The 24,184-nt window shown below is 38.9% G+C and overlaps 1 protein-coding gene across 1 annotated transcript in view; it reads right to left on the bottom strand.

Moving 5' to 3' along the window:
* Window positions 1-24,184, bottom strand: part of LOC124566579 (protein dopey-1 homolog) — a 378,074-nt gene that overhangs the window by 280,309 nt on the left and 73,581 nt on the right. Inside the window, exons 10-11 of the mRNA XM_047131121.1 lie at window positions 14,409-14,676; window positions 6,052-7,135 (exon numbers count right to left, since the gene is read on the bottom strand). Of these exons, the coding sequence (XP_046987077.1) occupies window positions 6,052-7,135; window positions 14,409-14,676 (1,352 nt within the window). The remainder of the gene's footprint in view (window positions 1-6,051; window positions 7,136-14,408; window positions 14,677-24,184) is intronic.

Genomic DNA, 24,184 nt, shown 5'->3' with positions numbered 1-24,184 from the left:
TGGCAAGAGACTGCTATTTGTTGTTATTTACACTGCTGCTTTCTTTGATAATGATCAACAAGAACCAAATAATAAACTGCGTATGATAGAAGATGTTCTGAACAAGAGTTTAGCGAAAATTTTTCTCCGTTTGAAAATCTTTGCAGACGCCTCTTTAGTACATTATTTTCTGCACAGAAATTAGAGTCATCTTAGATTTAAAAATCTAGTCAATTGCCGTGCTTCATTTCTGACTGTATCACTATTAGGCATAAGAATAATACGAATATGAACATGACATATGTGTATACTTCCGCGTTTGTGTTGTCTCGCTCTAGTTTCGTAGTTTATTAGGCAGACAGGATTTAAACGAGATAGCAGCAAACTCGAAAGAATACATGGCAAAATGTTTATATTCGTGTTATTCTTATGGTGAAGAGAATACTGCATGTAATTCAGAATTCACAAAAGTTCCCATTAGCAACCATCTATTCTCACAGGTAGAAAAAAAATCAGAACGTAGAATTGGCCATACTGACAAACATCGCAAACTGTCTTGCCAGTCGGATTTTCGTAGTACATTGAAAAGCTGCTACGTTCGAAGATGAACAATATGGAGTTTGTATTTACTTCGTTGGATAATGTATGAAAATGCAGTGGTCGAAATTTGGGGCGGAGGAAAAAGCTCGTCTTCCACGGTTTTTTTTTTTTTTTTTTTTTTTTTTTTATTTATTTATTTACTGACGCAGAGGTTTTGGCGCCAGTATTTGTCTTTGTGCCTGTAAAGCATGCCTGTGTAGCGCTACATATATTCGACGGCAGAAGTTAGCTGTGGCGGCACCTACCAACATATTTCAGAACTTCCGCTTACTTTGCACTCGATTCTAAGCCTCAGGCGGTTTTTTGGATTACAAAAACCGGAAAAAAAGTGCGGCTTACATTCGAGTAAATACGGTAGGTCTATTGCAGGGATATGGGCCAAGACGTAACGGGTTGGGAGCAGAGTGGAGTAGGGATAGATAGGGATATTGTGCAAGTTGTGTGGGTGGCAGAATCCCACTGTGAGAGGGGTGGGAAGGATAGTGTGGAGGATATTTTTCATTTCAGGGTAGGAAGAGAGATAGTCAACACTGTTGCAGAGAATGTGATTAAACTAATCCAGTCTTGTGTGGTACTGAGTTACAAGAGGAGCGCTTCTTTGTGGCCAGACAGTGTATATGTGGGGGATGGTATGGGACTGGTGAAGCAAGGTAAAGGAGATTTGTTGCTGGATAAGTCTGGGAGGGTAATTTCAGTCTCTGAAGGCTTCAATGAGATCCTTGGAGCATTTGGAGAGGAGTTCTCATCACTACAGACGTCCACATGTGACTAGGTCATGTGGAAGGGAGAATAGCAATCTATCATTTCCATATTTTTGTTACACTATCAAGATTTATATACACATGAAGCATGACGCAACAGAATGAATATAGCTGAGGTCTCATAGGTTCAGACTAAAGAGAGGTATCATACACAAGGACACTACGTATTGTCAGGCTGCAGGAAGAACATCCCTGACACTTCACACACATGTAGCTCACTGTCTGGAGGGGACACTTTAACGTCAAACCAAGCTCTGGAATTAATTAATGTTGCTATGGTGACAGTCCCACTTTGCTACCTTACAACTCACAGTCATGCATGGTGGCTCTCAGTGGCTGCAAAGTGTCTGTCCTGTACTTACCCTCTGTCACGGATTGAGTAACCAATTTGGTTCACATTATCATGTGCTCTAAGACGTCTTTCTCGTAATTTCATATGGATGTGATATGGTCTCTTTCTAAGGCTGCAGGAAAGTAGGCAGGGGTGTTATCTTACAGTGTCAATCTTGTGAGCTCATATATATAATGTTACCTTTAGGACGAAAGGGATAACAGTGAGCATGTTATATCGTTGCTGAACATCACTGAATGAGTTGCTGCAGCTCTGAAAATTGGAACGACCTCTGTAAAGGAAATACTGAGGTGTGCTGGAGATCTACAGGAACCAACCGCTGCTCCTTCGACTCCAGGAAAAACTAGCGTTTGTGCTACTAAAATGACGGAACTCGATAAGTTTCAAAAGGACGCTATTTGGCGAAATACATATGACTATTACACATGGAAAGAATAGTCCGCCTAAAGGAAGCTGTTTCTCTCACTATGAAATAGTGAACTGTTTTTCGGAGGAAAAACCAGCCTTTCAGTGGTACTAAAGAAGACAGGGTTCTGATGAAAAACATTTTCTGGAAGAAGAGTTCTGGTTGAACAGGAGGATACCATTGTCTGAAGATGCCATTTTTTGAGGTTAGTATCTAACTACAAATCAAACAAAATCATTTGGTTGTACAAAATGTGAGTAAATGCTGATCATTTCAGATCAGCTGTATGGACTGATGATACTGCATGAGGGTGGAAAAGGCAGCGGCTCATTCTTTTACATGCTAGAGCAATCAGTGAGTTTACTGCAAAGGCTTTGTCGTTATTTGCATCAAAGAAATCTGAGAACTACCATGAAGAAATGATGGCAACTAAATTTGAAGAGTAGTTCATACACTCTTTGATTCCACACATAGAAAAGAACTCCACTACAATATTCAATTATGCACAATCCTATTGTTGTTGTGGTCTTCAGTCCTGAGACTGGTTTGGTGCAGCTCTCCATGCTACTCTATCCTGTGCAAGCTTCTTCATCTCCCAGTACCTACTGCAACCTACATCCTTCTGAATCTGTTTAGTGTATTCATCTCTTGGTCTCCCTCTACGATTTTTACCCTCCACGCTGCCCACCAATACTAAATTGGTGATCCCTCGATGTCTCAGAACATGTCCTACCTACATGGCTACACTCCATACATATACCTTCAGAAAAAGACTTCCTGACATTTAAATCAATACTTGATGTTAACAAATTTCTCTTCTTAAGAAACGCTTTCCTTGCCGTTCCCAGTCTACATTTTATATCCTCTCTACTTCGACCATCATAAGTTATTTTGCTCCTCAAATAGCAAAACTCCTTTACTACTTTAAGTGTCTCATTTCCTAATCTAATTCCCTCAGCATCACCCGACTTAATTCGACTACATTCCATTATCCTCGTCTTGCTTTTGTTGATGTTCATCTTATACCCTCCTTTCAAGACACTGTCCATTCCATTCAACTGCTCTTCCAAGTCCTTTGCTGTCTCTGACAGAATTACAATGTCATCGGCGAACCTCAAAGTTTATATTTCTTCTCCATGGATTTTAATACCTACTCCGAACTTTTCTTTTGTTTCCTTTATTGCTTGCTCAATATACAGATTGAATAACATCGGGGAGAGGCTACAACCCTGTCTCACTCCCTTCCCAACCACTGCTTCCCTTTCATGCCCCTCGACTCTTACAACTGCCATCTGGTTTCTGTACAAATTGTAAATAGCCTTTCGCTCTTTGTATTTTACCCCTGCCACCTTCAGAATTTGAAAGAGAGTATTCCAGTCAACATTGTCAAAAGCTTTCTCGAAGTCTACAAATGCTAGAAACATAGGTTTGCCTTTCCTGAATCTTTCTTCTAAGATAAGTCGTAGGGTCAGTATTGCCTCATGTGTTCCAACATTTCTACGGAACCCAAACTGATCGTCCCCGAGGTCGGCTTCTATCAGTTCTTCCATTCGTCTGTAAAGAATTCGCGTTAGTATTTTGCAGCTGTGATTTATTAAACTGATAGTTCTGTAATTTTTACATCTGTCAACACCTGCTTTCTTTGGGATTGGGATTACTATATTCTTCTTGAAGTCTGAGGGTATTTCGCCTGTCTCATACATCTTGCTCACCAGATGATAGAGTTTTGTCAGGACTGGCTCTCCCAAGGTTGTCAGTAGCTCTAATGGAATGCTGTCAACTCTGGGGGCCTTGTTTCAACTCGGGTCTTTCAGTGCTCTGTCAAACTCTTCACGCAATATCATATCTCCCATTTCATCTTCGTCTACATCCTCTTCCATTTCCATAATATTGTCCTCAAGTACATCGCCCTTGTATAGGCCCTCTATATACTCCTTCCAGCTTTCTGCTTTCCCTCCTTTGCTTAGAACTGGGTTTCCATCAAAGCTCTTGATATTCATGCAAGTGGTTCTCCAAAGGTCTCTAATTTTCCTGTAGGCAGTATCTATCTAACCCCTAGTGAGATAAGCCTCTACATCCTTACATTTGTCCTCTAGCCATCCCTGCTTAGCCATTTTGCACTTCCTGTCCATCTCATTTTTGAGACATTTGTATTCCTTTTTGCCTGCTTCATTTACTGCATTTTTATATTTTCTCCTTTCATCAATTAAATTCAATATTTCTTCTGTTACCCAAGGATTTCTACTAGCCCTCGTCTTTTTACCTACTTGATCCTCTGCTGCCTTCACTACTTCATCCCTCAAAGCTACCCATTCTTCTTCTACTGTATTTCTTTCCCCCATTCCTGTCAATTGTTCTCTAATGCTCTCCCTGAAACTCTGTACAATCTCTGGTTGTTTCAGTTTATCCAGGTCCCATCTCCTTAAATTCCCACCTTTTTGCAGTTTCTTCAGTTTTAATCTACAGTTCATAACCAATAGATTGTGGTCAGAGTCCACATCTGCCCCTGGAAATGTCTTACAATTTAAAACCTGATTCCTAAATCTCTATTTTACCAGTATATAATCTATCTGATACCTTTTAGTATCTACAGGGTTCTTCCATGTATACAACCTTCCTTTATGATTCTTAAACAATACTACAATACTAATCTTAATTAAATACAGCCCCTCCATGAAGCAGCAGGAAGAGTGAACATAGCAAACCAGCTAGAGAAGAATGGCACATATTCATTTGATAGGGAAATGAGAAAAGCAAAATCATGAAAGAGCATAAATCACTTAATATCATTTATGATAGTGACAAAATTCCAGAAGAAAATGGCCAGATAGTGTTGCACCTTCTACGATATCATTGCCATTTCAGTGCAATAGAACTTATATGGGCTCAGTTGAAATCATGTTTTGCAGATAGAAATAATAGTAATAAATTAAGACACATCAAATTTTTTGTGCGTGAGGTATTGGGCAGTATTAGTCCCAGAAAGTGGAACAATGCTGTCACAGATAGGTGGCACATCTTAGAACAGATATTGCAACGAGAAGGTGCACTGAAACAAGGAGTGGAAGAGTCAATAATAACAAGAGAATATGATTGCAGCAGCAGCAGTAACAGCAGTGGCAGCAGCAACAGCAGGGAAGATGGCGACAGTGACATAGGAGATATGGCTAAGAGTGAACATACTGAAGACTGTGGAGTCTGCTTTCTTCCATAAGATGCAGGTAAGAGGTGCACCTATGCATTAAAATGTGTATTTAAATACTGAAACATTGTAATCTTTATCTCAACATACATTTCTAAACCTTTTCTTTTTAACTGTGATGAGAGTATGTTTTGATCCCTCAAGGCTATAAGAGTTTTTTCAAGCTTCAGCAGTAGGACATCACAACAGCTCTAAAATTTTCTGGTGTGATATTCATAGTTAGGCTACCGACACATCGTAACAACAAACAGCTGCATAGTACCATTGGCAACGCAATCGCTGGTTGTCAATGACATTCTTTCAGTGGTTCAACTGTAGTTCATCTTGTCTGTAAACTTCACACAGTTACTGAGTGACAGGTATCACTGCAACTCTCTTATGTAGATGGTTCAAATGGATCTGAGCACTATGGGACTTAACTTCTGTGGTCATCAGTCCCCTAGAACTTAGAACTACTTAAACCTAACTAACCTAAGGACATCACACACATCCATGCCCGAGGCAGGATTTAAACCTGCGACCGTAGCAGTCACGCGGTTCCGGACTGAGCGCCTTAACCGCGAGACCACCGCGGCCGGCTCTTATTTAGATCAAATATCAACTAATCGTCAATATTTTACAACAGCTGTTTATGTTCAACACAAAAAACTATTACTTTGAACATACAGATGAACTATAGTGATTGCCTCAAACAATTGAGGCTGTACATGTATTAGCAAAATCAACTGAAGTAAAAAGCACATTATTTTACCTGTTGGCTCGTCTATCGGTGTTTCTGGAAGACAGTAAGTGGGAAATGTGGACAGTTCCACCAAGAGATTGCATGATACTTTTACAGGTGATTCCCACTCTTGGGCATTAGACTTACAAAAGTATATTTTCCTTCTATTGTCATTTTTTCCTGATAGAGTAGAATAGTTATGTTTTTCCAGCTCTGTAATTTCTTCGCAGAACTGACAACTGTGATCATTGCTTTCCAAACACCTATTCAAAATACATATAAGCTTTTCAGTCCTTTCATCATCTGTTTCTTGTGGATGAATAATAAGTTGTTTGAAGAGAGAATCCACATCACAGCCCATTAACCGTTTATTACACATAAACTTCACATAGAATATTTTATACTGTTTTAAGCACTCTTCAAGCAATGACTGCTGTTTTGAGGGCAATAAAGGAGGTTCACACGACTCTTCTGAAACTGACTGACTAGTTATATCAGTTTCACTTCCCATCAAACTAGTTTCAGTGTCTGTTAGCTGCGCTGCACTTCCGTAAGACAGATTGGGACTGAGTTTTCCTGAACTACTAATACTAATGTTCAGATGTCCATTGGCTGTAACTTCAGCAGCAGATTCATCAACTGTCCTTTCTTCACATAAATTTTCTTGAGAATTGGAACTCACTGTTACTACAACAGGACTAATTTCATCAATGACTTCATTTTTCTCACCAGACTGTTTCAAGCGAAACTTTGATTTCTTGTTTTTGTTTGAACCCTTACCACTGGATCTTGATTTTTTGCTTTTATCAGTAATATCTGGTAAAGACTTGCTGTGCTCTATGGGGCTACATACTTGGTTAATGGTTGTGTCTATCTGATCACTTGCTGATTTCCCATTTAGTGAACTAACCGCTACCACTGAGGGCTGCACTTTTGAAAGTATTTTTGCACACAGTTGGAGAGAACGTGCTATATCTTCTGCTGAGAGATTATCACAATGCTCTGTTAACTTGCAAATAATGTGAAGAAAGAGTCCTGGTAAATGCTCACTCGTGGTGTCCATATATGCCTCCAGAGATACAGCATCCAGAAGGAATTCTGCAAGTGTACATACCTATAAAAACAAAAACAATATATCAGTTTCTTGAAACTATGGAAACTAATGGTCAAATTAATCAAACAACACATTACTTATTATAATCCAGATTCAAAAGAATCTATGTTTATTAAACCTACAATATTCCTTTATGTAAGTACATTTGCAGATGACAAAATTTCTTTTCCAGTTAATTTTGCACTTTTAGCATCACGACAGTGTGATTTATGTTAAAATGCGAATATCAAAACATCAGTCTATTATACCATCATTGAAATAGAAGGATTTGGATAAATTATGATAAAATACAAACAAATTCATATACAAAAATGACATGTTTACTTTTATTTCTTTATTCTTCAGTGCCGAGTTTTTATTAGAAATGGATGCATCCATTTACGTTAATGCTTAACAAGTTTACAAAGGGGTATATTTGAAACACAAGCTGTACCAGTACTGTCAAACGTTCTTCATGGGTTGAAGTTGAAAAAACTGTGAATATTTATTTATTTTTATTTACACATCAAGTTCTGTAGGACCAAACTGAGGAGCAAATATCCAAGGTCATTGAACATGTCAGTACATGAAATTACAACATAAAAGTAATAACAAATTAAAATTAAATGTTTATGAACCCAAAAAAAGTCAATCTATAAGTTTAAGTAAATGCAATCCACAATACAACAAGAATCAGCTTAATTTTTCAAGGAACTCCTCGACAGAATAGAAGGAATGACCCATGAGGGAACTCTTCAGTTTCGATTTGAAGGCACATGGCTTACTGCTAAGATTTTTGAACTCAAATTGTAGCTTATTGAAAATGGATGCAGCAGTATATTGCACACCTTTCAGCACAAGAGTTAAGGAAGTCCAATCCAAATGCAGGTTTTATTTCTGCGAGTATTAACTGAGTGAAAGCTGCTTATTCTTGGGAATAAGCTAATATTGTTAACAAGAAATGACAGTAAGGAATAGATATACTGAGGGGCCAATGTCGAAATACCCAGACTCGTGAACAGGGGTCAAGAAGAGGTTCGTGAACTTACACCACTTATTGCCCAAACTGCCTGTTTCTGAGCCAAAAATATCCTTTTATAAGAGTTACCCCAAAATATAATACCATATGACATAAGCGAATTAAAATAAGCAAAGTAGACTAATTTTCGTGTCGAATGATCACTCACTTCAGATACCGTTCGAATAGTAAAAATGCCAGCATTAAGTCTTTGAACAAGATCCTGAACATGGGCTTTCCACTACAGTTTACTATCTATCTGAACACCTAGAAATTTGAACTGTTCAGTTTCACTAATTATATGCTTGTTCTGTGAAATTAAAATGTCAGGTTTTGTTGAATTGTGTGTTACAAACCGTAAAGACTGAGTCTTACTGTTATTTAGCATTAGTTTTGTGGTGTCACCACCAGACACCACACTTGCTAGGTGGTAGCCTTTAAATCGGCCGCGGTCCATTAGTATATGCCGGACCCGCGTGTCGCCACTGTCAGTGATAGCAGACCGAGCGCCACCACACGGCAGGTCTAGAGAGACGTTCTAGCACTCGCCCCAGTTGTACAGCCGACGTTGCTAGCCATGGTTCACTGACAAATACGCTCTCATTTGCCCAGACGATAGTTAGCATAGCCTTCAGCTACATTTGCTATGACCTAGCAAGGCGCCGTATTCAATTGCTAATTAATATTATGAAGCATGTATCATCAAGAGCGATGTTCTACAATTATGGATTAAAATTAAGTATTCCAGAAGCTACGTACTTTTCTTTATAGCATTCATTACGTATCCTGTTTCAGACCTCACGCCAGCCTGCGTGAGTTTAAGCGCGTGCCTTTCGGCTTCCTCTCATTGTGTCTAGGCTGTCTTGTCTAGACACAACAAGTTTATTTTCTACAAGCCATGAACTTTGGTCATGAACTGCACTATTTGAAACCTAGCCAATGTTGCACACAACATCCTTTACTACCAAGCTAATGTCATCAGCAAACAGAAATATTTTAGAGTTACCCATAATACCAGAGGGCATATCATTTATATAAATAAGGAACAGGAGTGCACCCAACACTGATCACTGGGGCACCCCTCACTTGACCGTGCCCCACTCAGACCCCACCATCACAGCCATTCTCAACATTGTGAATAAGGAACTTTTGCTGTCTGTGGCTAAAGTAAGAAGTGAACCAATTGGGAGCTACTCCCCATATTTCATAATGGTCCAACTTCAGGAGCAATATTTTGTGATAAACACAATCAAACCCCTTAGTGAAACCAAAAACATGCCTAGCATTCGAAACCTTTTATTTAACCCACCCAGTACCTCATAGAGAAAAGAGAATATAGCATTTTCAGTTATTAAACGACTTCTAAAAGGCCAACTGTACATTTGATAGCAAATTGTGGGATATAAAATAATCAACTGTCCTTATATATACAGCTTTTTCAATAATTTTAGGAAACACTGATGAAATAGAAATAGGTCTAAAATTGTCTATATTATCCCTTTGTCCCTTTTTGTAAAGCAGCTTTATTACTGAGTACTTTAATCGTACAGGAAACTGACCATTCCTAAAAGGAAAATTACAAATATGGCTAAGTACAAGGCTAACTTGTGCAGCACAGTACTTTAATATTCTGCTAGGCACTCCATCATAACCGTGAGAGTCCTTAGTCTTCAATGATTTAATTATTGACTCAATCTCCCCCTTGTCTGTATCACAGAGGACTATTTCAGCCATTAATCTTGAAAAGGCATCTGCCAAGAGAGTTATATGATTCCCTGTAGAAACTGAATTTTTGCTTAATTCACCAACAACGCTGAGAAAATGATTGTTAAATACTGTACATATATCTGATTTATCAGTAACAGAAATATTTTTACTACGAATTGACTTTATATAGTCGACCTTGTGCTGCTGACGAGGCACTTTCTCCACAACTGACCACATGGTTTTAATTTTATCCTGCAAATTAGCTATTCTATTTGCATACCACATACTCTTTGCCTTCCTAATGACATTTTTAAGCACCTTACAATACTATTTGTAATGGGCTACTGTAGCTTGAATGTGACTACTTCTAACATTCTGATATAATTCCCTCTTTGTTCTATATGATATCCTTATCCCACTAGTCAGCCACCCGAGCTGCCTATTACTGCTAGTACCCCGTTTAGAACGTTCAAACGGAAATCAACTCTCAAAGAGCATGAGAAATGTGTCAAGGAAAGCATTATATTTATCATCTATGTTATTGGCACTATAAACATCGTGCCACTCTTGTTCCTTGACATGGTTTAAAAAACTCTCTATTGCTGTTGCATAAACTTGTAATTACATGTGACATCTGTTTGAGTACAAAAAACTTTTAGTGTTAAAACTTGTGAATCATGGTCTGACAAGCCATTCACCCTTTTAGTAACAGAATGCCCATCTAGTAATGAAGAATGAATATAAATATTGTCTATGGCTGTGCTACTGTTCCCCTGCACCCTAGTTGGAAAAAAAAAAAAAAAAAAACACAGCCTGCATCAGATCATATGAATTTAGGGGATCTACCAACATCCTTTTTCTTGCACCATCATATACAAAATTAATATTGAAGTCACCACATATAACTAATTTCTGGTACTTTCTACAAAGTGAATTAAGAACCCTCTCTAGCTTGAGCAGAAACACTCTGAAGTCAGAATTAGGGCACCTACAAACAACAACCGTTAGAAGTTTAGTTTCACTAAATTCAACTGCCCCTGCACAACATTCAAATACCTGTTTAGTGCAGTGCTGTGATACGCCTATGGACTCAATGGAATACTGTTTTTTTACGTACATAGCCACTACCTCACCCCGAAAGGAACTCCTTGAAAAACAGGCAGCTAATCTGTATCCTGGTAAAGGAAGCCTCTGAATTGTCAAATAATTTAAGCGGTGCTCTGACATACCAATAATTTCAAGTCAACATCTATAAGCAGTTCACTAACATTATCTCTAATACCTCTTATATTTTGATGAAATATACTAATTCCTTCTCTACTTGGAAACATTACATCCTCTGAAGGTGAGCCCTTAGATAGAGGGACTTCCTTTAAGCAGGTATACCTATCAGCTGACTCCAATTAAAAAAGAAGGGTGCAACTCTAACACCAATTAATATAGAAAATTTTCCATGAGTGATTCCACCACTACCAACTACACTGTCACCTATACACTTTGCCAGCCTCCCCTTTCCATACCTCTTGAGGTGCAGGCCATGCCTAGTGAAACCCGATCTACTGACAGACCCAACTGGCACCACACAAACAAGCACAAGCTTTTGGAAAAGGAACTAATTCTTGTAACTCTGATAGTAAGCTGCTTCTAAGCAAGCATGATTTTTCATTTTGCACCTACTACTGAAATTGTTGAGCATTTCCTTAGCCATATTATAATGTTCTGAAAATACCATTGTAATCCCACCTGACATATCAATGGATCAAACGATATAATTATGAATACATCCACAGAGTCCGGTAAGTGTGGTGCAAAAGAAACATCTGCTGCCACCTGGTCAAAACAAAACAACTGCAATACATTTAAGGGTGGCTGCAGACTGCCCTGTCACTTGTCAACGAGCCAATGCCCATTCTGACAACTGATGACGACCCTGCGGTAATTGGTTTATTCCTGGATTGTGGTTTGAGCTTCATTGTTATCTTCTGACAATATTGGCTAGCTCACTGATTTACATATATACTTAATGTGGGACTATCTTTGTTCATCATTTAATTGACTGCTGTCTTTTCAGTGAATTAACTGACGACATATGGGAGCACAGAGAGCGCAATCTGCATCTCAGCATTCCCCAACCAAACCTACAAACAGTGTCCTTCAGAAATGACGTGTGAGTTATTCAACAATGATTCAGAGTACTGTTTTAACCATGAAGTCAGAAATCTTTTGTTCTGTGTATTTCCAGAAGAGTCAGATGCTATTAGTTTTTGTGGAATCATTCAGTACTGAAACCACATGTGCATGTTTACATGCTGGAAGCAACCATGTGACTGTACCAGCAATCTGTGGCCGGCTGCAAGACACAGTCTTCTCAGCCAACACAGCCAGTGCTGCCACAGATCCGACTTAAAGAACACTGCATGTTGCATCTGTCAGTTCAGTTAGTTATGACTGTCTAGCCTAATCGTTGTGCCTTGACACTCAGCCCCTATTATTGCTGAATATATGCCAACTCAGCCTGGCTCAAGGACTTTATCTGTATGGTATCAACATTCAATACCACACTTGTTAGGAGTTGCAGTTATCGACCGCGGTCCATACTAGTATCGCTGGACCCGCAAGTCGAGACTAGCGCCGCTCCGTGGCTTGCAACAAGTCTCTAGCGTGAGCTCAGCCACTCTTGCTCATGACATCAAGTAGGAAAGTAGTACAGCCTTCAGCCGATAGGAAGCAACCTCTAACAAGGCGCTTAGTTACAGTATGGCCAATGGGATTATTTTGCTCCCTGCACAGAATCCACCAATTCCTTGGTATTCAGAAGCAGGGTGACAAAGCAGTTTCTGTGGTCTGGATTTTGCTAGTGGAATTCACGATAAGTAAAAGAGGTTTATCAAACACTACACATATACCTTATTATATTGCTCCCCGTCATAGAACCACCAACTCCTTGGCATCCACAAGCAAGACAACAAAACAGTTTCTGTGCTTTAATTGTAAATGTTTGTGATTAATACAAGCTGTTTTGCAGAAGCAGACATACAACATGTATGTGTGCTTAAGAACACACACATTTGACTGTGTTGCAGTGTTGTTCTCACTAGTGGTTTGTACACATACTTCCTTCATGATGGTGTTGTACTTCCCAGTATATGGCAATGAACCGGATCTTGCCACTTGCCTTATTTACATACGACCTTACTTAACTTTTAGGCTGCTGCAAATGTGCTTGTTACAAGCCATATTGAGCACTTAAGCACTTATTTGTTATTGCTTAGCCCATGTGTCTGTATTGACTGCCTATGTTTTGGATAGATACCCACTTGAGGCTGAATTAACTTGTGATCTATTTCATATCATGCTGAATATTTTTGTAGGGTTGACAATGACAACCACACCTGTTACTTAGGGTTTTGTCACCACTGAGGCAATATTAATAATGGGACTGTAAATGTTGTTCAGATACATAACAACAGTGACACTGAAGCTACACTGCAGAGGAATTAATGTACTGGTATGATGAATTATTCCTTGACAAATATAGGGTTATCAAAAATATACATTTTTGCAGTTTTCATAGGAATTTACTAGCCATGACAAAAGCAGTATGTCTCTTCTTATTCCTCTCTGTTGTTCTATTCCTTCTTCACTACCCATTCGTAATATGTGGTGTTCCAAAGCATTCCTCTCTCTATAAGTCAAGAAGTAAGTCCCTATGGGACCAAACTGCCCAGGTTATATGTGTATAAGTCAAGAAATGAGCATTACTTGTCAGTATCCCTGACATTTTTTGATTGCTCGTCATGGGATGGTACTTGATATCTGCAAGAGAGGTTACTGCTTATCTTAGGGTGTTTTGTAACTCACGTGTCATATTACAATATTCAGAAGTACAAAATATCGCTATAATACAGCATCATTCACTGTGAACTACTGTAATAGCTTATTATACCCTTTTGAGAAATCTGTTTCATTTACTCTGTTAGGTATCTTGTTGTTTTTATTTATTTATCTTGAAATAGGTGTGCCTCAGTAGATTTGTGACTGACATTGGGTCCATAGGTATGAGGTTCAAACACTGGCCAGCTTTAGGATTTTTATCTGCCACTTATCATTATTTCACGCCCACCAAGGTTGGTTAATATGGAAAATGCCAAGTTGCATGTTGGTTTGGGGACTGTGTTAAATGGTTGGTTTAAATGGTTGGTACAGGTAGGTCAGTTTAAAATTTGGAGGAAGGTAAGGAATACTATTTCCAATAGGACCATGCCTAGTAAAGTGCTTCAGCATTCAAACCAACCTTTGGATTGATGAAAGCTTTACCTTACCTAGCTCAATGTGGCACTGACTACCAGTGATATAGCTAGCTCCGTGGTTATCTGTAAGGCTCAGTGATCTTCTTTATGTTCATATTACATGTTAATGCTAAATGCTACAATGTTTCAATGTCTACAAATTTCAAACATATGCTCAATTTCTACAAGTAGACAGTACATATACAGCAATGGCACAATTACAACCCAATTCCAAAGTTACAACCCACTATTCAGGTACATTCACTCAAACATACTCTACCTCTAGGAGATTTGGTTGTCCTTGACCAACAGATTTCACTTCATCGTTAACTTTCAAATCCACAGGTTGTGAGATCTTTGCTGTATCAACAGTTGCTTGAGCACCACAAGCTTTATCAAAAAGGGTACCCAAGTAGACCCAAATGTAACATGGCTCAAGTGTGCTGAACAACAAATTAGCAGACTTCAGAAGCTCTTGGCTGCCTTTGTATGTAGCTGTGGAAGCAGCAGAAGCCAGTTTGCCTCCATCACAAGCTAAATAGAGTGTCCTAAAAAGAAATGCTTGTTAGTCTGCTGCTTATTTCACACTTTTATCAGCAAAGTTTGACAACTTCTAAACTGCATTTTTAGCTCATCCCCAATAAATTAAAATTAGAAAAGGAGATCAATATAAAATTACCAGCTGAAAACACAAAAGTGCAAAAATAATACAAATTTTCAAATATTCACAGCATAATTCATGTAGATGAATAAAATCTGACAGTTGATGGTTAAAGTTAAATTTAACTGTATTAGTTTTAGTGTTAGACTCCATTTACAACATAAGCAGAAAGTCATATCTGTACAATTTGGAAGAACACAAATAAGTGATTGTTGACAAATTCTGAAAATGAGTGCAGTCTTGACTGAGTCAATAAAGACCACATACGCCAATGATAGAATTCATTACCAACTTTCTGAGATTTTTCACAGCTGATATAATTATAGGAAAGAAATGTCATGACCAAACTTCTTGTAAAATCTACAGGAATCTTGAACTACCATTAGCTGAAGAGCTGTAGGTCAGGTTTCCATGAACACTATTTCACTACTTCTCATACTAACAAGAGAGTCTTAAAATACTATTTGGTTTCGAAGTGTATCATAATCAACACGTTCTGGCACTGCAGATGTCATAATATTTATACAAGCAGTAACCCCCTCTAAATGGTTGCAGACAGCTTGGTACTGTCCATTCAGAGGGCACATGGTGAGGGGAGTGAAGTTGCAGTGGTGGGAACAGCAAGTGTGCAAGAAATTGTTCTCTAATCTCTGTAAGGGCATTCCAGATGCATCGGACAGCGCATGGCATGTATCACCTGCCTTCTTCTTTGTCAGTACATCCATGATATAGGAAGAAGACACACGCAGACTTGTAGCTGCTTGCAATGAGCTGCCACCATCCAACACAATAGCAGGAATTGCAAACCATCCTGATATATAGGGCACATTTCATGTTCAATAAAGAAAGCCTCCCAGCTGAATTACAATGCCCGAGACAATGAAATAATGATTAGTAGGCACTCAAGAAGAGAAAATATGCGGCCAACTGGGAAGAGGAGAAAGAAGACAATAGAGACACTTTACTTCCTTACTTGGGAACACTCTCAGTAAAGATCAAGGTGTGCTTGAAAAATCATAAAAACTATCTTCCAACCAGTGCCTATGACAAAAGAGCACCTTGGCTCTGTGAAAGACTCACTAAAACTGAATGTGCCTGGAATATACAGCATGTCTTGTGAATGTGGCCACATATACATTAATCGAATGCAGCGGATATCTTGAAACTCTGTGAGATGACACCAGGCACATATGACTGGGACAAACAGCAATAGCAGATGATAAAATAAAGGAAGACCTCATTTGTGACTTTCACAACACCAAGGTGCTATACCGGGCACCTGGATATTGAGACAGTTTTTATAAGGTAATCCACAGACATAAGGACTCAAGGGAATCTAGTCAGTAGGTACAGAGGAAACCAGCTTAGTTTGGCACAGAATCCCACACTAGTGGTGATACAAGAGTGTGCCCAGCACCATCCAGCTGCAAGACACATTCGGAATGCCCAGACAGAGTTTCGAGCACAGCCTCTAATGCTCTTGCTGATTTCATGCCTGCAAACTTATCTCTTCCCAAGTCGCTGGCCACATAGTTTCCAGTCACCTGCAGCCAGCTGCACCATTAGTGGACCATTCCATGTCAAGTGGTCTAATTTTGGGGAAGGTTCCCGCATGACCATAGTAGAATTTGATGAAATTTTGTGTGAACATTTGCACATGTTCCCAATGAACATTGGCGAAGTTTTACATTCATCAATGTAATACTTGCCGAGATAATAGTCATCTGTTTGGCCCTGTAATGTAGCTTTCATCAATGCACCCCTGAGTTTTCAGCAACTTTGAGACAAAATATCTCCAGCAATATTTTCTTGAAAGAAACAAAACTAGGCTGCCTTGTACAATTTTTTGTGTTCTCTTATGAGCAATAATAAAGATTTAATAAACAATTCTCATTCAGACAATTTTAAGCAAATTTGGCTGAGGAAAAAAACAGCCACTAGAAAAAGTAGAAAATTATTGTAAAAAGAAACTAATGGATATTTTCAGCCCACTTTATTGTAAAAACAGTTTCTCCAAATACTTTTACACTGTTTTCATTAGAAAGGTCATGTTATAAAGTACTAAAACACTAGATCTTTTTTGTAACAGTAGCAAATGAATTAAATCTTACATATTTTATTATATTTTACAATTGATTAGTAGTATCAGGAGAAAGTAAAATCAGAAGTTCTAATGGACAGGAAGTGAGCTTAAAAAAAAGAAGGCAAAAAATAACTTTTTTCTTTTTTTTTAAAGTGTTGAGCTCTACAAAATAATTATTTTTTTTTAAATCAAAGAACATCAAGAACCCAATATCGGAGACAGTATTTTCTTTTTTTCCACTCCATAATATAAGGGGTTATCAAAAAGTTTCTGTTCAAAGACCATACAGTCCAGAATCAGCACACCAATCAAAGAAAATCGTCTTGGCGTTGAGGCAATCACTCCACTAATGCACCAGGTTGAAGGTACCCATTTGGTAAAACACCATGAACTGCTGCATGAAGCAGTCTGTAACAGCCTGTGGCACATCCTCTTCTGACAGGAATCGTCGACCTTTCAAGGCCTTAAAAAAGGCTGGCCTCCCAGAGCGATCAGCATCTTGTGCTGAATCATGGAAATTGGCATACAATTCCAAATTGTGGTTTTCAACATATACGCTGGCTCATGCACAGTCTTCATTCTCCAGCAGATGTCCACTTGTGTTTTGTCATTCAGCAGCCCAGAAAAAGAATAGCAACAGATTGGTCCTGTTCAGACACATTTGGTAATAATGTCACCATCGTTAACATTTCCGCATTTACCATACGCCAGTTGCAAAGATAAGCATGCCACACTAATTCCTTGTCTGCATGTTGGTGCTTGTATACCCACATCAGAGTTGTGCAACATTGCATATATGCTGAAGCAGTGCCCTCACATGGAAACTGTTTAATCACCCCTTACAATTTAGATAATTGCTTGAGCTTCTCAGCATGGCAGTTTGCAGTATGGAATTTAAAGAATGCTTGCTAGATTGTTGAGACAATTGTACTGAACCTGAAACTACACATATGCAGTTGTTAGCTACACCATACAGCATGATCCACAGGAAATTATTGCATATAATTAATAGATCGATATCAAACAGGACACTCTGGACACAAAGTAAATGGCAGTGAATGACTTATTGAAGAAGTAGGAACAAAAATTTGGAGTCTGTCATACCATCATTACAGCACCAAACATCCATGTTTGCATATTACAGCCCTTAAATCTGGCCTAAGGGAAGACATAATCCTAATGGATTTTGCAAAAAATTATTCATTTGTCATTCAGGACGCAATGCAAGGATTTTACTGGGAAATATTCAAGCAACTCTCCATCCATTTGTCATTTATCTCCCCAATCTATCAGTTTTTGTGTAGCTAGTGACTGTCTGTGACATGACACAATTGTTGCCCAGGCTTTTGTCAAGGATCTGATCAAATAAGTAAAATACAGTTTGCTCAGATTTACCACATCCATTATTTCAGTGATTGCTCCAGCATACAAAACCAAACTTTCAAAAAATTTCTCAAAGTTTGCTATCATAAAAAGGACTGGAAATATGGAACAACAGAATTTTTTTGCTACATGTCATGAAAAATCATCCTGTGATGGAACTGGGGGTAGAACAATGTAATTAGCAGCAAGAGCAAGCTTGCAACCACCAGTCAATAGGCAGATTCTTGCACCTATAAACGTACTTGGCTCCTGCACTGAGAGCATTAAATTTGCTTCCATCGGCAAAGAAGAAATTGAACAAAATAAAAACTCACAAGAAGGGAGTTTTAAACATGGCATACTCTGGCAGGAACTAGAGAAAATCACAATTTTCTGCCAACTGATTAAACAATACTGCAGATCAGTAGAGTTTTGAAATAATGCATCACCTTTTTTGGTCAAAATTAGTGAAAATAATGAAGGAGGTATATTAACATCAGCCTTTGAGCCAGGACAATATGCAGCATGCATTTATGAAAAAGAGTGGTGGATTGGAAATGTCTTTACCTCTGAGTAGAAGGACACTAACAGGTTTTATGCACCTGCATGGTCGAGCAAATTCATTTGTATTGGCCATCACAGAATGACAAATGTTGGGTTCCAGAACAGCACACTGTTGCACTTACTGCAGCACCATCAGAGGTATCATCTTGTTGTCAGTATGGTTTTTCTTGCAATATTCAACACAAATTTAATCAAACCTCTAAAAAATTCAAGTATCTTTGAGTAAAGATAAGGTTAAGATCTTAAAGAAATCTCTTCTAGCTTTGGCCTGGGGCACTTAAAATGTACCATCAAGACTGGAACCCTGCAGAAACAGAACCATATCAGGCTTGGGATCATTTGGTAAAGAAACCTACCTGTGGCTGCTATTGCATAGCTTTGGGCCTGGCCCCTGTGGTGATGGGGATGCTGGTTTTTCTCACTTTAAAAGAAACCAGCAGTGGTTAAGCCAACAGAGACTAAAGCAACACATTTATAAAAATTTTCATGTCCCATGTAAACTGCAAACTTTTTGGACAGAAATTTGCTATACTTCAGATTGGAATTAAACTTGCACATGAATAGCATCACAAAGTAGAAAACAGTATCAAAATTCTCATTAACATGAACCCTTTTCCAAAAAATGTCCGGCAGACTGCTATGAACTTGATCAAAATTAACGCAATGTGACAGTGATGTAAAACTTGAAGGCAGTTAATAGAATGTGTGTTCCAGGTATTCTGCAACGAATGTGTGTTCCAGGTATTCTGCAACAATTTTGCTACCATGACCTCCAGTACCTTGGTAATGGATAGTTAAATTTTGAAGTTTATAATTAGTTTGATTCCGCAGTTATTACAGCAGAAAAACTACCTCAAATGTGTCATGAAGGGTCACAACAAAAATGTCCTCCTTTTTTTGGTACATTTTCCACTTCTTCCGACTCGAGGTTTCCCATTCATCAGAAATTTTTATATTGCCTTCCCCACAGTGTATTAAACAACTGCAAAGCATAATTAATTATGACAGACTTAATTTGAGTACAGGTGGAACATGGGTGTTTCTTCATGGTGCTTTTACTTTGTTGTTGCACACTGCATTGCACAACCAAACCAACTTTTTCAGATGGTTTGGAATGTTGTCTTTCTAATGAAAATGATTTTAAGAAGCCTGCAGAAGATACTTTTTTTGTAAAAGTGGGCTAACAGAGTTGTAAAGCTAATGTAGGCTACCACAGAGTATCGTAAGGAAGCGTAGACTACAGTATTTCCAGAATGAAATTTTCACTCCGCAGTGGAGTGTGTGCTGATATGAAACTTCCTGGTAGATTAAAACTGTGTGCAGGACCGAGAATCAAACTCGGGACCTTTACCTTTCGCGGGCAAGTGCTCTACCGACTGAGCTACCCAAACATGACTCACGACTCATCCTCGCAGCTTTAATTCCACTAGTATCCCATCTCCTACCTTCCAAACTTCAGAGAAGCTCTCCTGCGAACCTTTCAGTACCAGCACTCCTGGAAGAGAGGATACTGTAGGGACTTGGTTTTGCCACAGCCTGGTGGATGTTTCCAGAATGAAATTTTCACTCTGCAGAGGAGTGTGCGCTGATATGAAACTTCCTCGCAGATTAAAATTGCTTCATTCTGGAAACATCCCCCCTGGCTGTGGTAAAGCCAAATCTCCGCAGTATCCTTTCTTCCAGGAGTGCTAGTTCTGCAAGGTTTGCAGGAGAGCTTCTGTGAAGTTTGGAAGGTAGGAAACGAGGTACTGGCCGAATTAAATCTGTGAGGACGGGTCGCGAGTCGTGCTTGGGTAGCTCAGTCGGTAGAGCACTTGCCCGAGAAAGGCAAAGGTCCCGAGTTCAAGTCACAGTCTGGCACACAGTTTTAATCTGCCAAGAAGTTTCGTAGACTACAGAAGTTTTCCTAAGGGCTTTGGTCAGTTAAGGTTGTACCGCATTACCGTACATTAGGTGTGTTGCATACCTATTGGGCATTACCTCATAACGATTGCTTTCTTTATGTATGCAACCAATGTCTTAGCTGATTCAGCTGAAAATCAGAAGTGGTAAACCATCTAGAAACTGAGTGAGGATATACACAGGGCCCCATAACCTAAGGAACATTTTTGTTCTTCATAGTTATCTTCATGTCTGTAACTTAACAATAAAAGTTCTTATAGCAAAACTTAACTTGTCAATGTTTAATTGAGACTTTTTTAAAAAACTGATGATTTCTAGGTTGCACTTGAATATGTCATACAGGGAAAGCTAGAGGCATCAGAAATGTTGTGACAGCAGTGAATTTTGATTTGAGGGAGTGGGAAAGTATTGGGGAGGCTATTCCTCATTTCTGGGTATAACAGGTGCCCATAGCTCACATGGAGAATGCAGTTAACTGGTGTGTACAATAATGGTACAGATCAGGTCATTTGCAGTTAGTTGCAACATATATGGCAACAGATAAAAAAATTTACTCACCAACCGGCGGCATGAGAACACGCGTATAAAAGTACTAAAATTTGCAAGCTTTTGGAGTCACTGGCTGCTTCTTCAGGCACAAGGGTTGTCTGGGAAGGAAGAGGGGCAAATAAAAAGGACTGGTGAGTTTTAGGAAATGGGTAGAGTTCGGCAAAGTCACCCAAAACCCTGGTTCAGGGGTGATGTGCTGAACAGGATGAGAAAGAAAGACTAATTTCTGGGGACTGCACCGGATGAGATTTGAAAACCTGAGAGTTCGAAAGTGGAAGACAGGGTAATACGCAAGACAGAGATTACTGACCAAACATCATGTAAGAGTTAATGAGTGTGAAAAGCTAAGCACATTATATGTGGAAACATTATATGTGGAAGAGGTAAGGAGTAGGGAAAAACAGACAGATCAGAAAATAAAAGGTACAGTAAACTAAAAGGAAGTGAAGAAAGGAACAGATACTGAGAAGAAATGCTCAGACCGTAGAAATTAACAAAAATTAAGGTCTGGTGGACGGCAAGAACCAAGGACATGTTTTAACACAAAGGGCATGTTGTACAACACCCTGTCGAAGAGGATGCTCTGCAAAATAATAGTAGTAATGTCAGAGCCTGTTTCAGCATATATGCCGTATGAAATCTTCCCCCAGATACCAGTTTCTCAGACCCCTGCATGTGGGAACTGGCATTATGACACGTCCTTGATTCTCGCCATCCACCTGCCTTAATTTACATTTATTTCTTTCCCTTTTGGTTTTCTATATCCTTTATTTTCTGACCTGTCTATTTTTTCCCTGCCCTACCCCCCCCCCCCCCCCCCCCTCCCCTCTATCATACAAAATGCACTTAGCTTTCAGTTCTTATAGACTTGAGCATAATGTTTTGTCAGTAATCTCTGTCTTGTATGTTGGCGACTTTTCCAAGCTACACCCAGTTCCTAACCCTCACCAGTCCTTTTCCTGCATACTTTCTCCTTCCTCTTCCACCCTTCCACCAGAAGTAGGAGCCACTGGATCCAAGAGCTTGCAAATTTCAATACCTTTATATGTGTTTTCTGCTGCTGCAACTTGGTGAGTAGATTGTTTTTAACTGTGCAGTTACGTTTTCAAAAATTGAGTATTTTTGTTAAGATACGTAAGATTATTAAGCAAGAGTCTAAAATGCAGTTAACAAGGTGCGGAGGATAGTGGATTTGGTGAAACCTGCACATTGTTAAGACTGATTGCTTATTATGCCAAGTTCAGGACACACTGAAAGACAACATGTTTTTGGTGGAAATGATATTTGCTGTATCCAAAATATTACTTCTGAATATGGAGAACTGCATGTGAAAGAACATGAGAGATATAGACCATGCCATTCACATAACATGTTGACAGCTTATCAATTTTTCATGTAATCTACGAGATGTTCTAAATAATGAGTGCACATGACTTGAAACAGTAATACATCAAAATGCTTGAATAAATAAAGCACATGTTAAATTACTGCATGAATTCATATATCAATATTCAAACCTGTGTAATTACCCAAAAAATTAATTAAAAACAATGCCTAAAACAGAACATGAACTGCTCAAAATGTGGGTATAGCAAACTATGATATCACTGAAAATATAAGTTCAGTGTGGCACATTTTCAGCTTGAAATTTAGAATGGACAAATTGTAGTTAGTTCTTCATTTCGATCAACCAATATAAAACTAATCTATGGTGAAAATGACAACATGTGTTTGTATGGAACAAGAATTAACTTAAGAGATGAGAAGCAGCAGAAGGAAAAAAGAAGAAGAGGAAAAAGGAAAACGATAAGGAATCTTTTGAAATAAAACACACTGACTAAATCTGTGCAAACAGTCAATCACTAATAAGAGAACAGTAAAGAGTTTAATACAAACATTATTTGTTCTTTCTACCAACACTGTCCAGAGATAATATCTGCCTGTCTCTTAATTTCAATTACAGGCTATAGCACTGACACAATTACAAAATTAACCTGGTGAGGTTGTGGTAGGGTTAATTTGACCCTGCTCATTTTGTTTTGTTGGCAGTTCTTTGTTGCGCAGTTGCACATTGTCGAAGGTCTCAGTAGCTGTTCACAATGAACAGAAGGGTGGAAGATCTTCTATTCTTACTGATGAGTTCGTGCAAAAAGTCAAAGAATCTATTCATGAAGACTGCCCATTGACAGTGGCTGAAATTTCTGCGATGTTTCCACAACTCTCTAGAACTCTCTTATACAAGATACTCACAGAAATGCTGGAATAATGGAAACTGCGTAAGTTGGGTCCCAAAACAGATTACAGAGCAGCACAAGAAAAATAAGGTCTATAGCACTCGCAAATTTTTCAAGCAACTTGAATTGGAAGGTGAGGATTTTCTGAGCTCTGTTGTGACTGAAGACGAAACACGGGTGGTTTATTACATGCTCGAGACGAAAGGTAGTCATCACAGTGGCATCATACCAGTCCCAAATCTGCCAAAAAATTCAAAACCCATATTTTGGCCACAGTGTTTTGGGACCGAAATAAAATCGTTTTGGTTGAATTTCTGCCGCAGGGAGAGAGCATCAATGCAAAACAATATTGTGAGACCCTAAAAAATCTCAAAAGGAGCATTCAAAACAAAAGGAGGGGAATGCTGATGTGAAGAATGTGATTGTTGCACAATGCCCATCTTCTCACAGCCTTCGCCACCAAGGCATTCTTTAACTACTCCCCATATTCCTCAGAATTGGTGCCTTCAAATGGTTCAAATGGCTATGAGCTCTATGGGACTTAACATCTGAGGTGATCAGTCCCCTAGAATTTAGAACTTCTTAAATCTAACTAACCTAAGAACATCACACACATCCATGCCCAAGGCTGGATTCAAACCAGTGACCGTAGTGGTCGCACGTTTCCAGACTGTAGCACCCAGAACCGCTCGGCCACACTG

The sequence above is a fragment of the Schistocerca americana genome, chromosome 1 (assembly GCF_021461395.2).
Source record: "Schistocerca americana isolate TAMUIC-IGC-003095 chromosome 1, iqSchAmer2.1, whole genome shotgun sequence".
NCBI lineage: Eukaryota > Metazoa > Arthropoda > Insecta > Orthoptera > Acrididae > Schistocerca > Schistocerca americana.
Note: the sequence above shows the minus strand (reverse complement) of the source record. Positions and strands in the feature narration are given on the sequence as shown.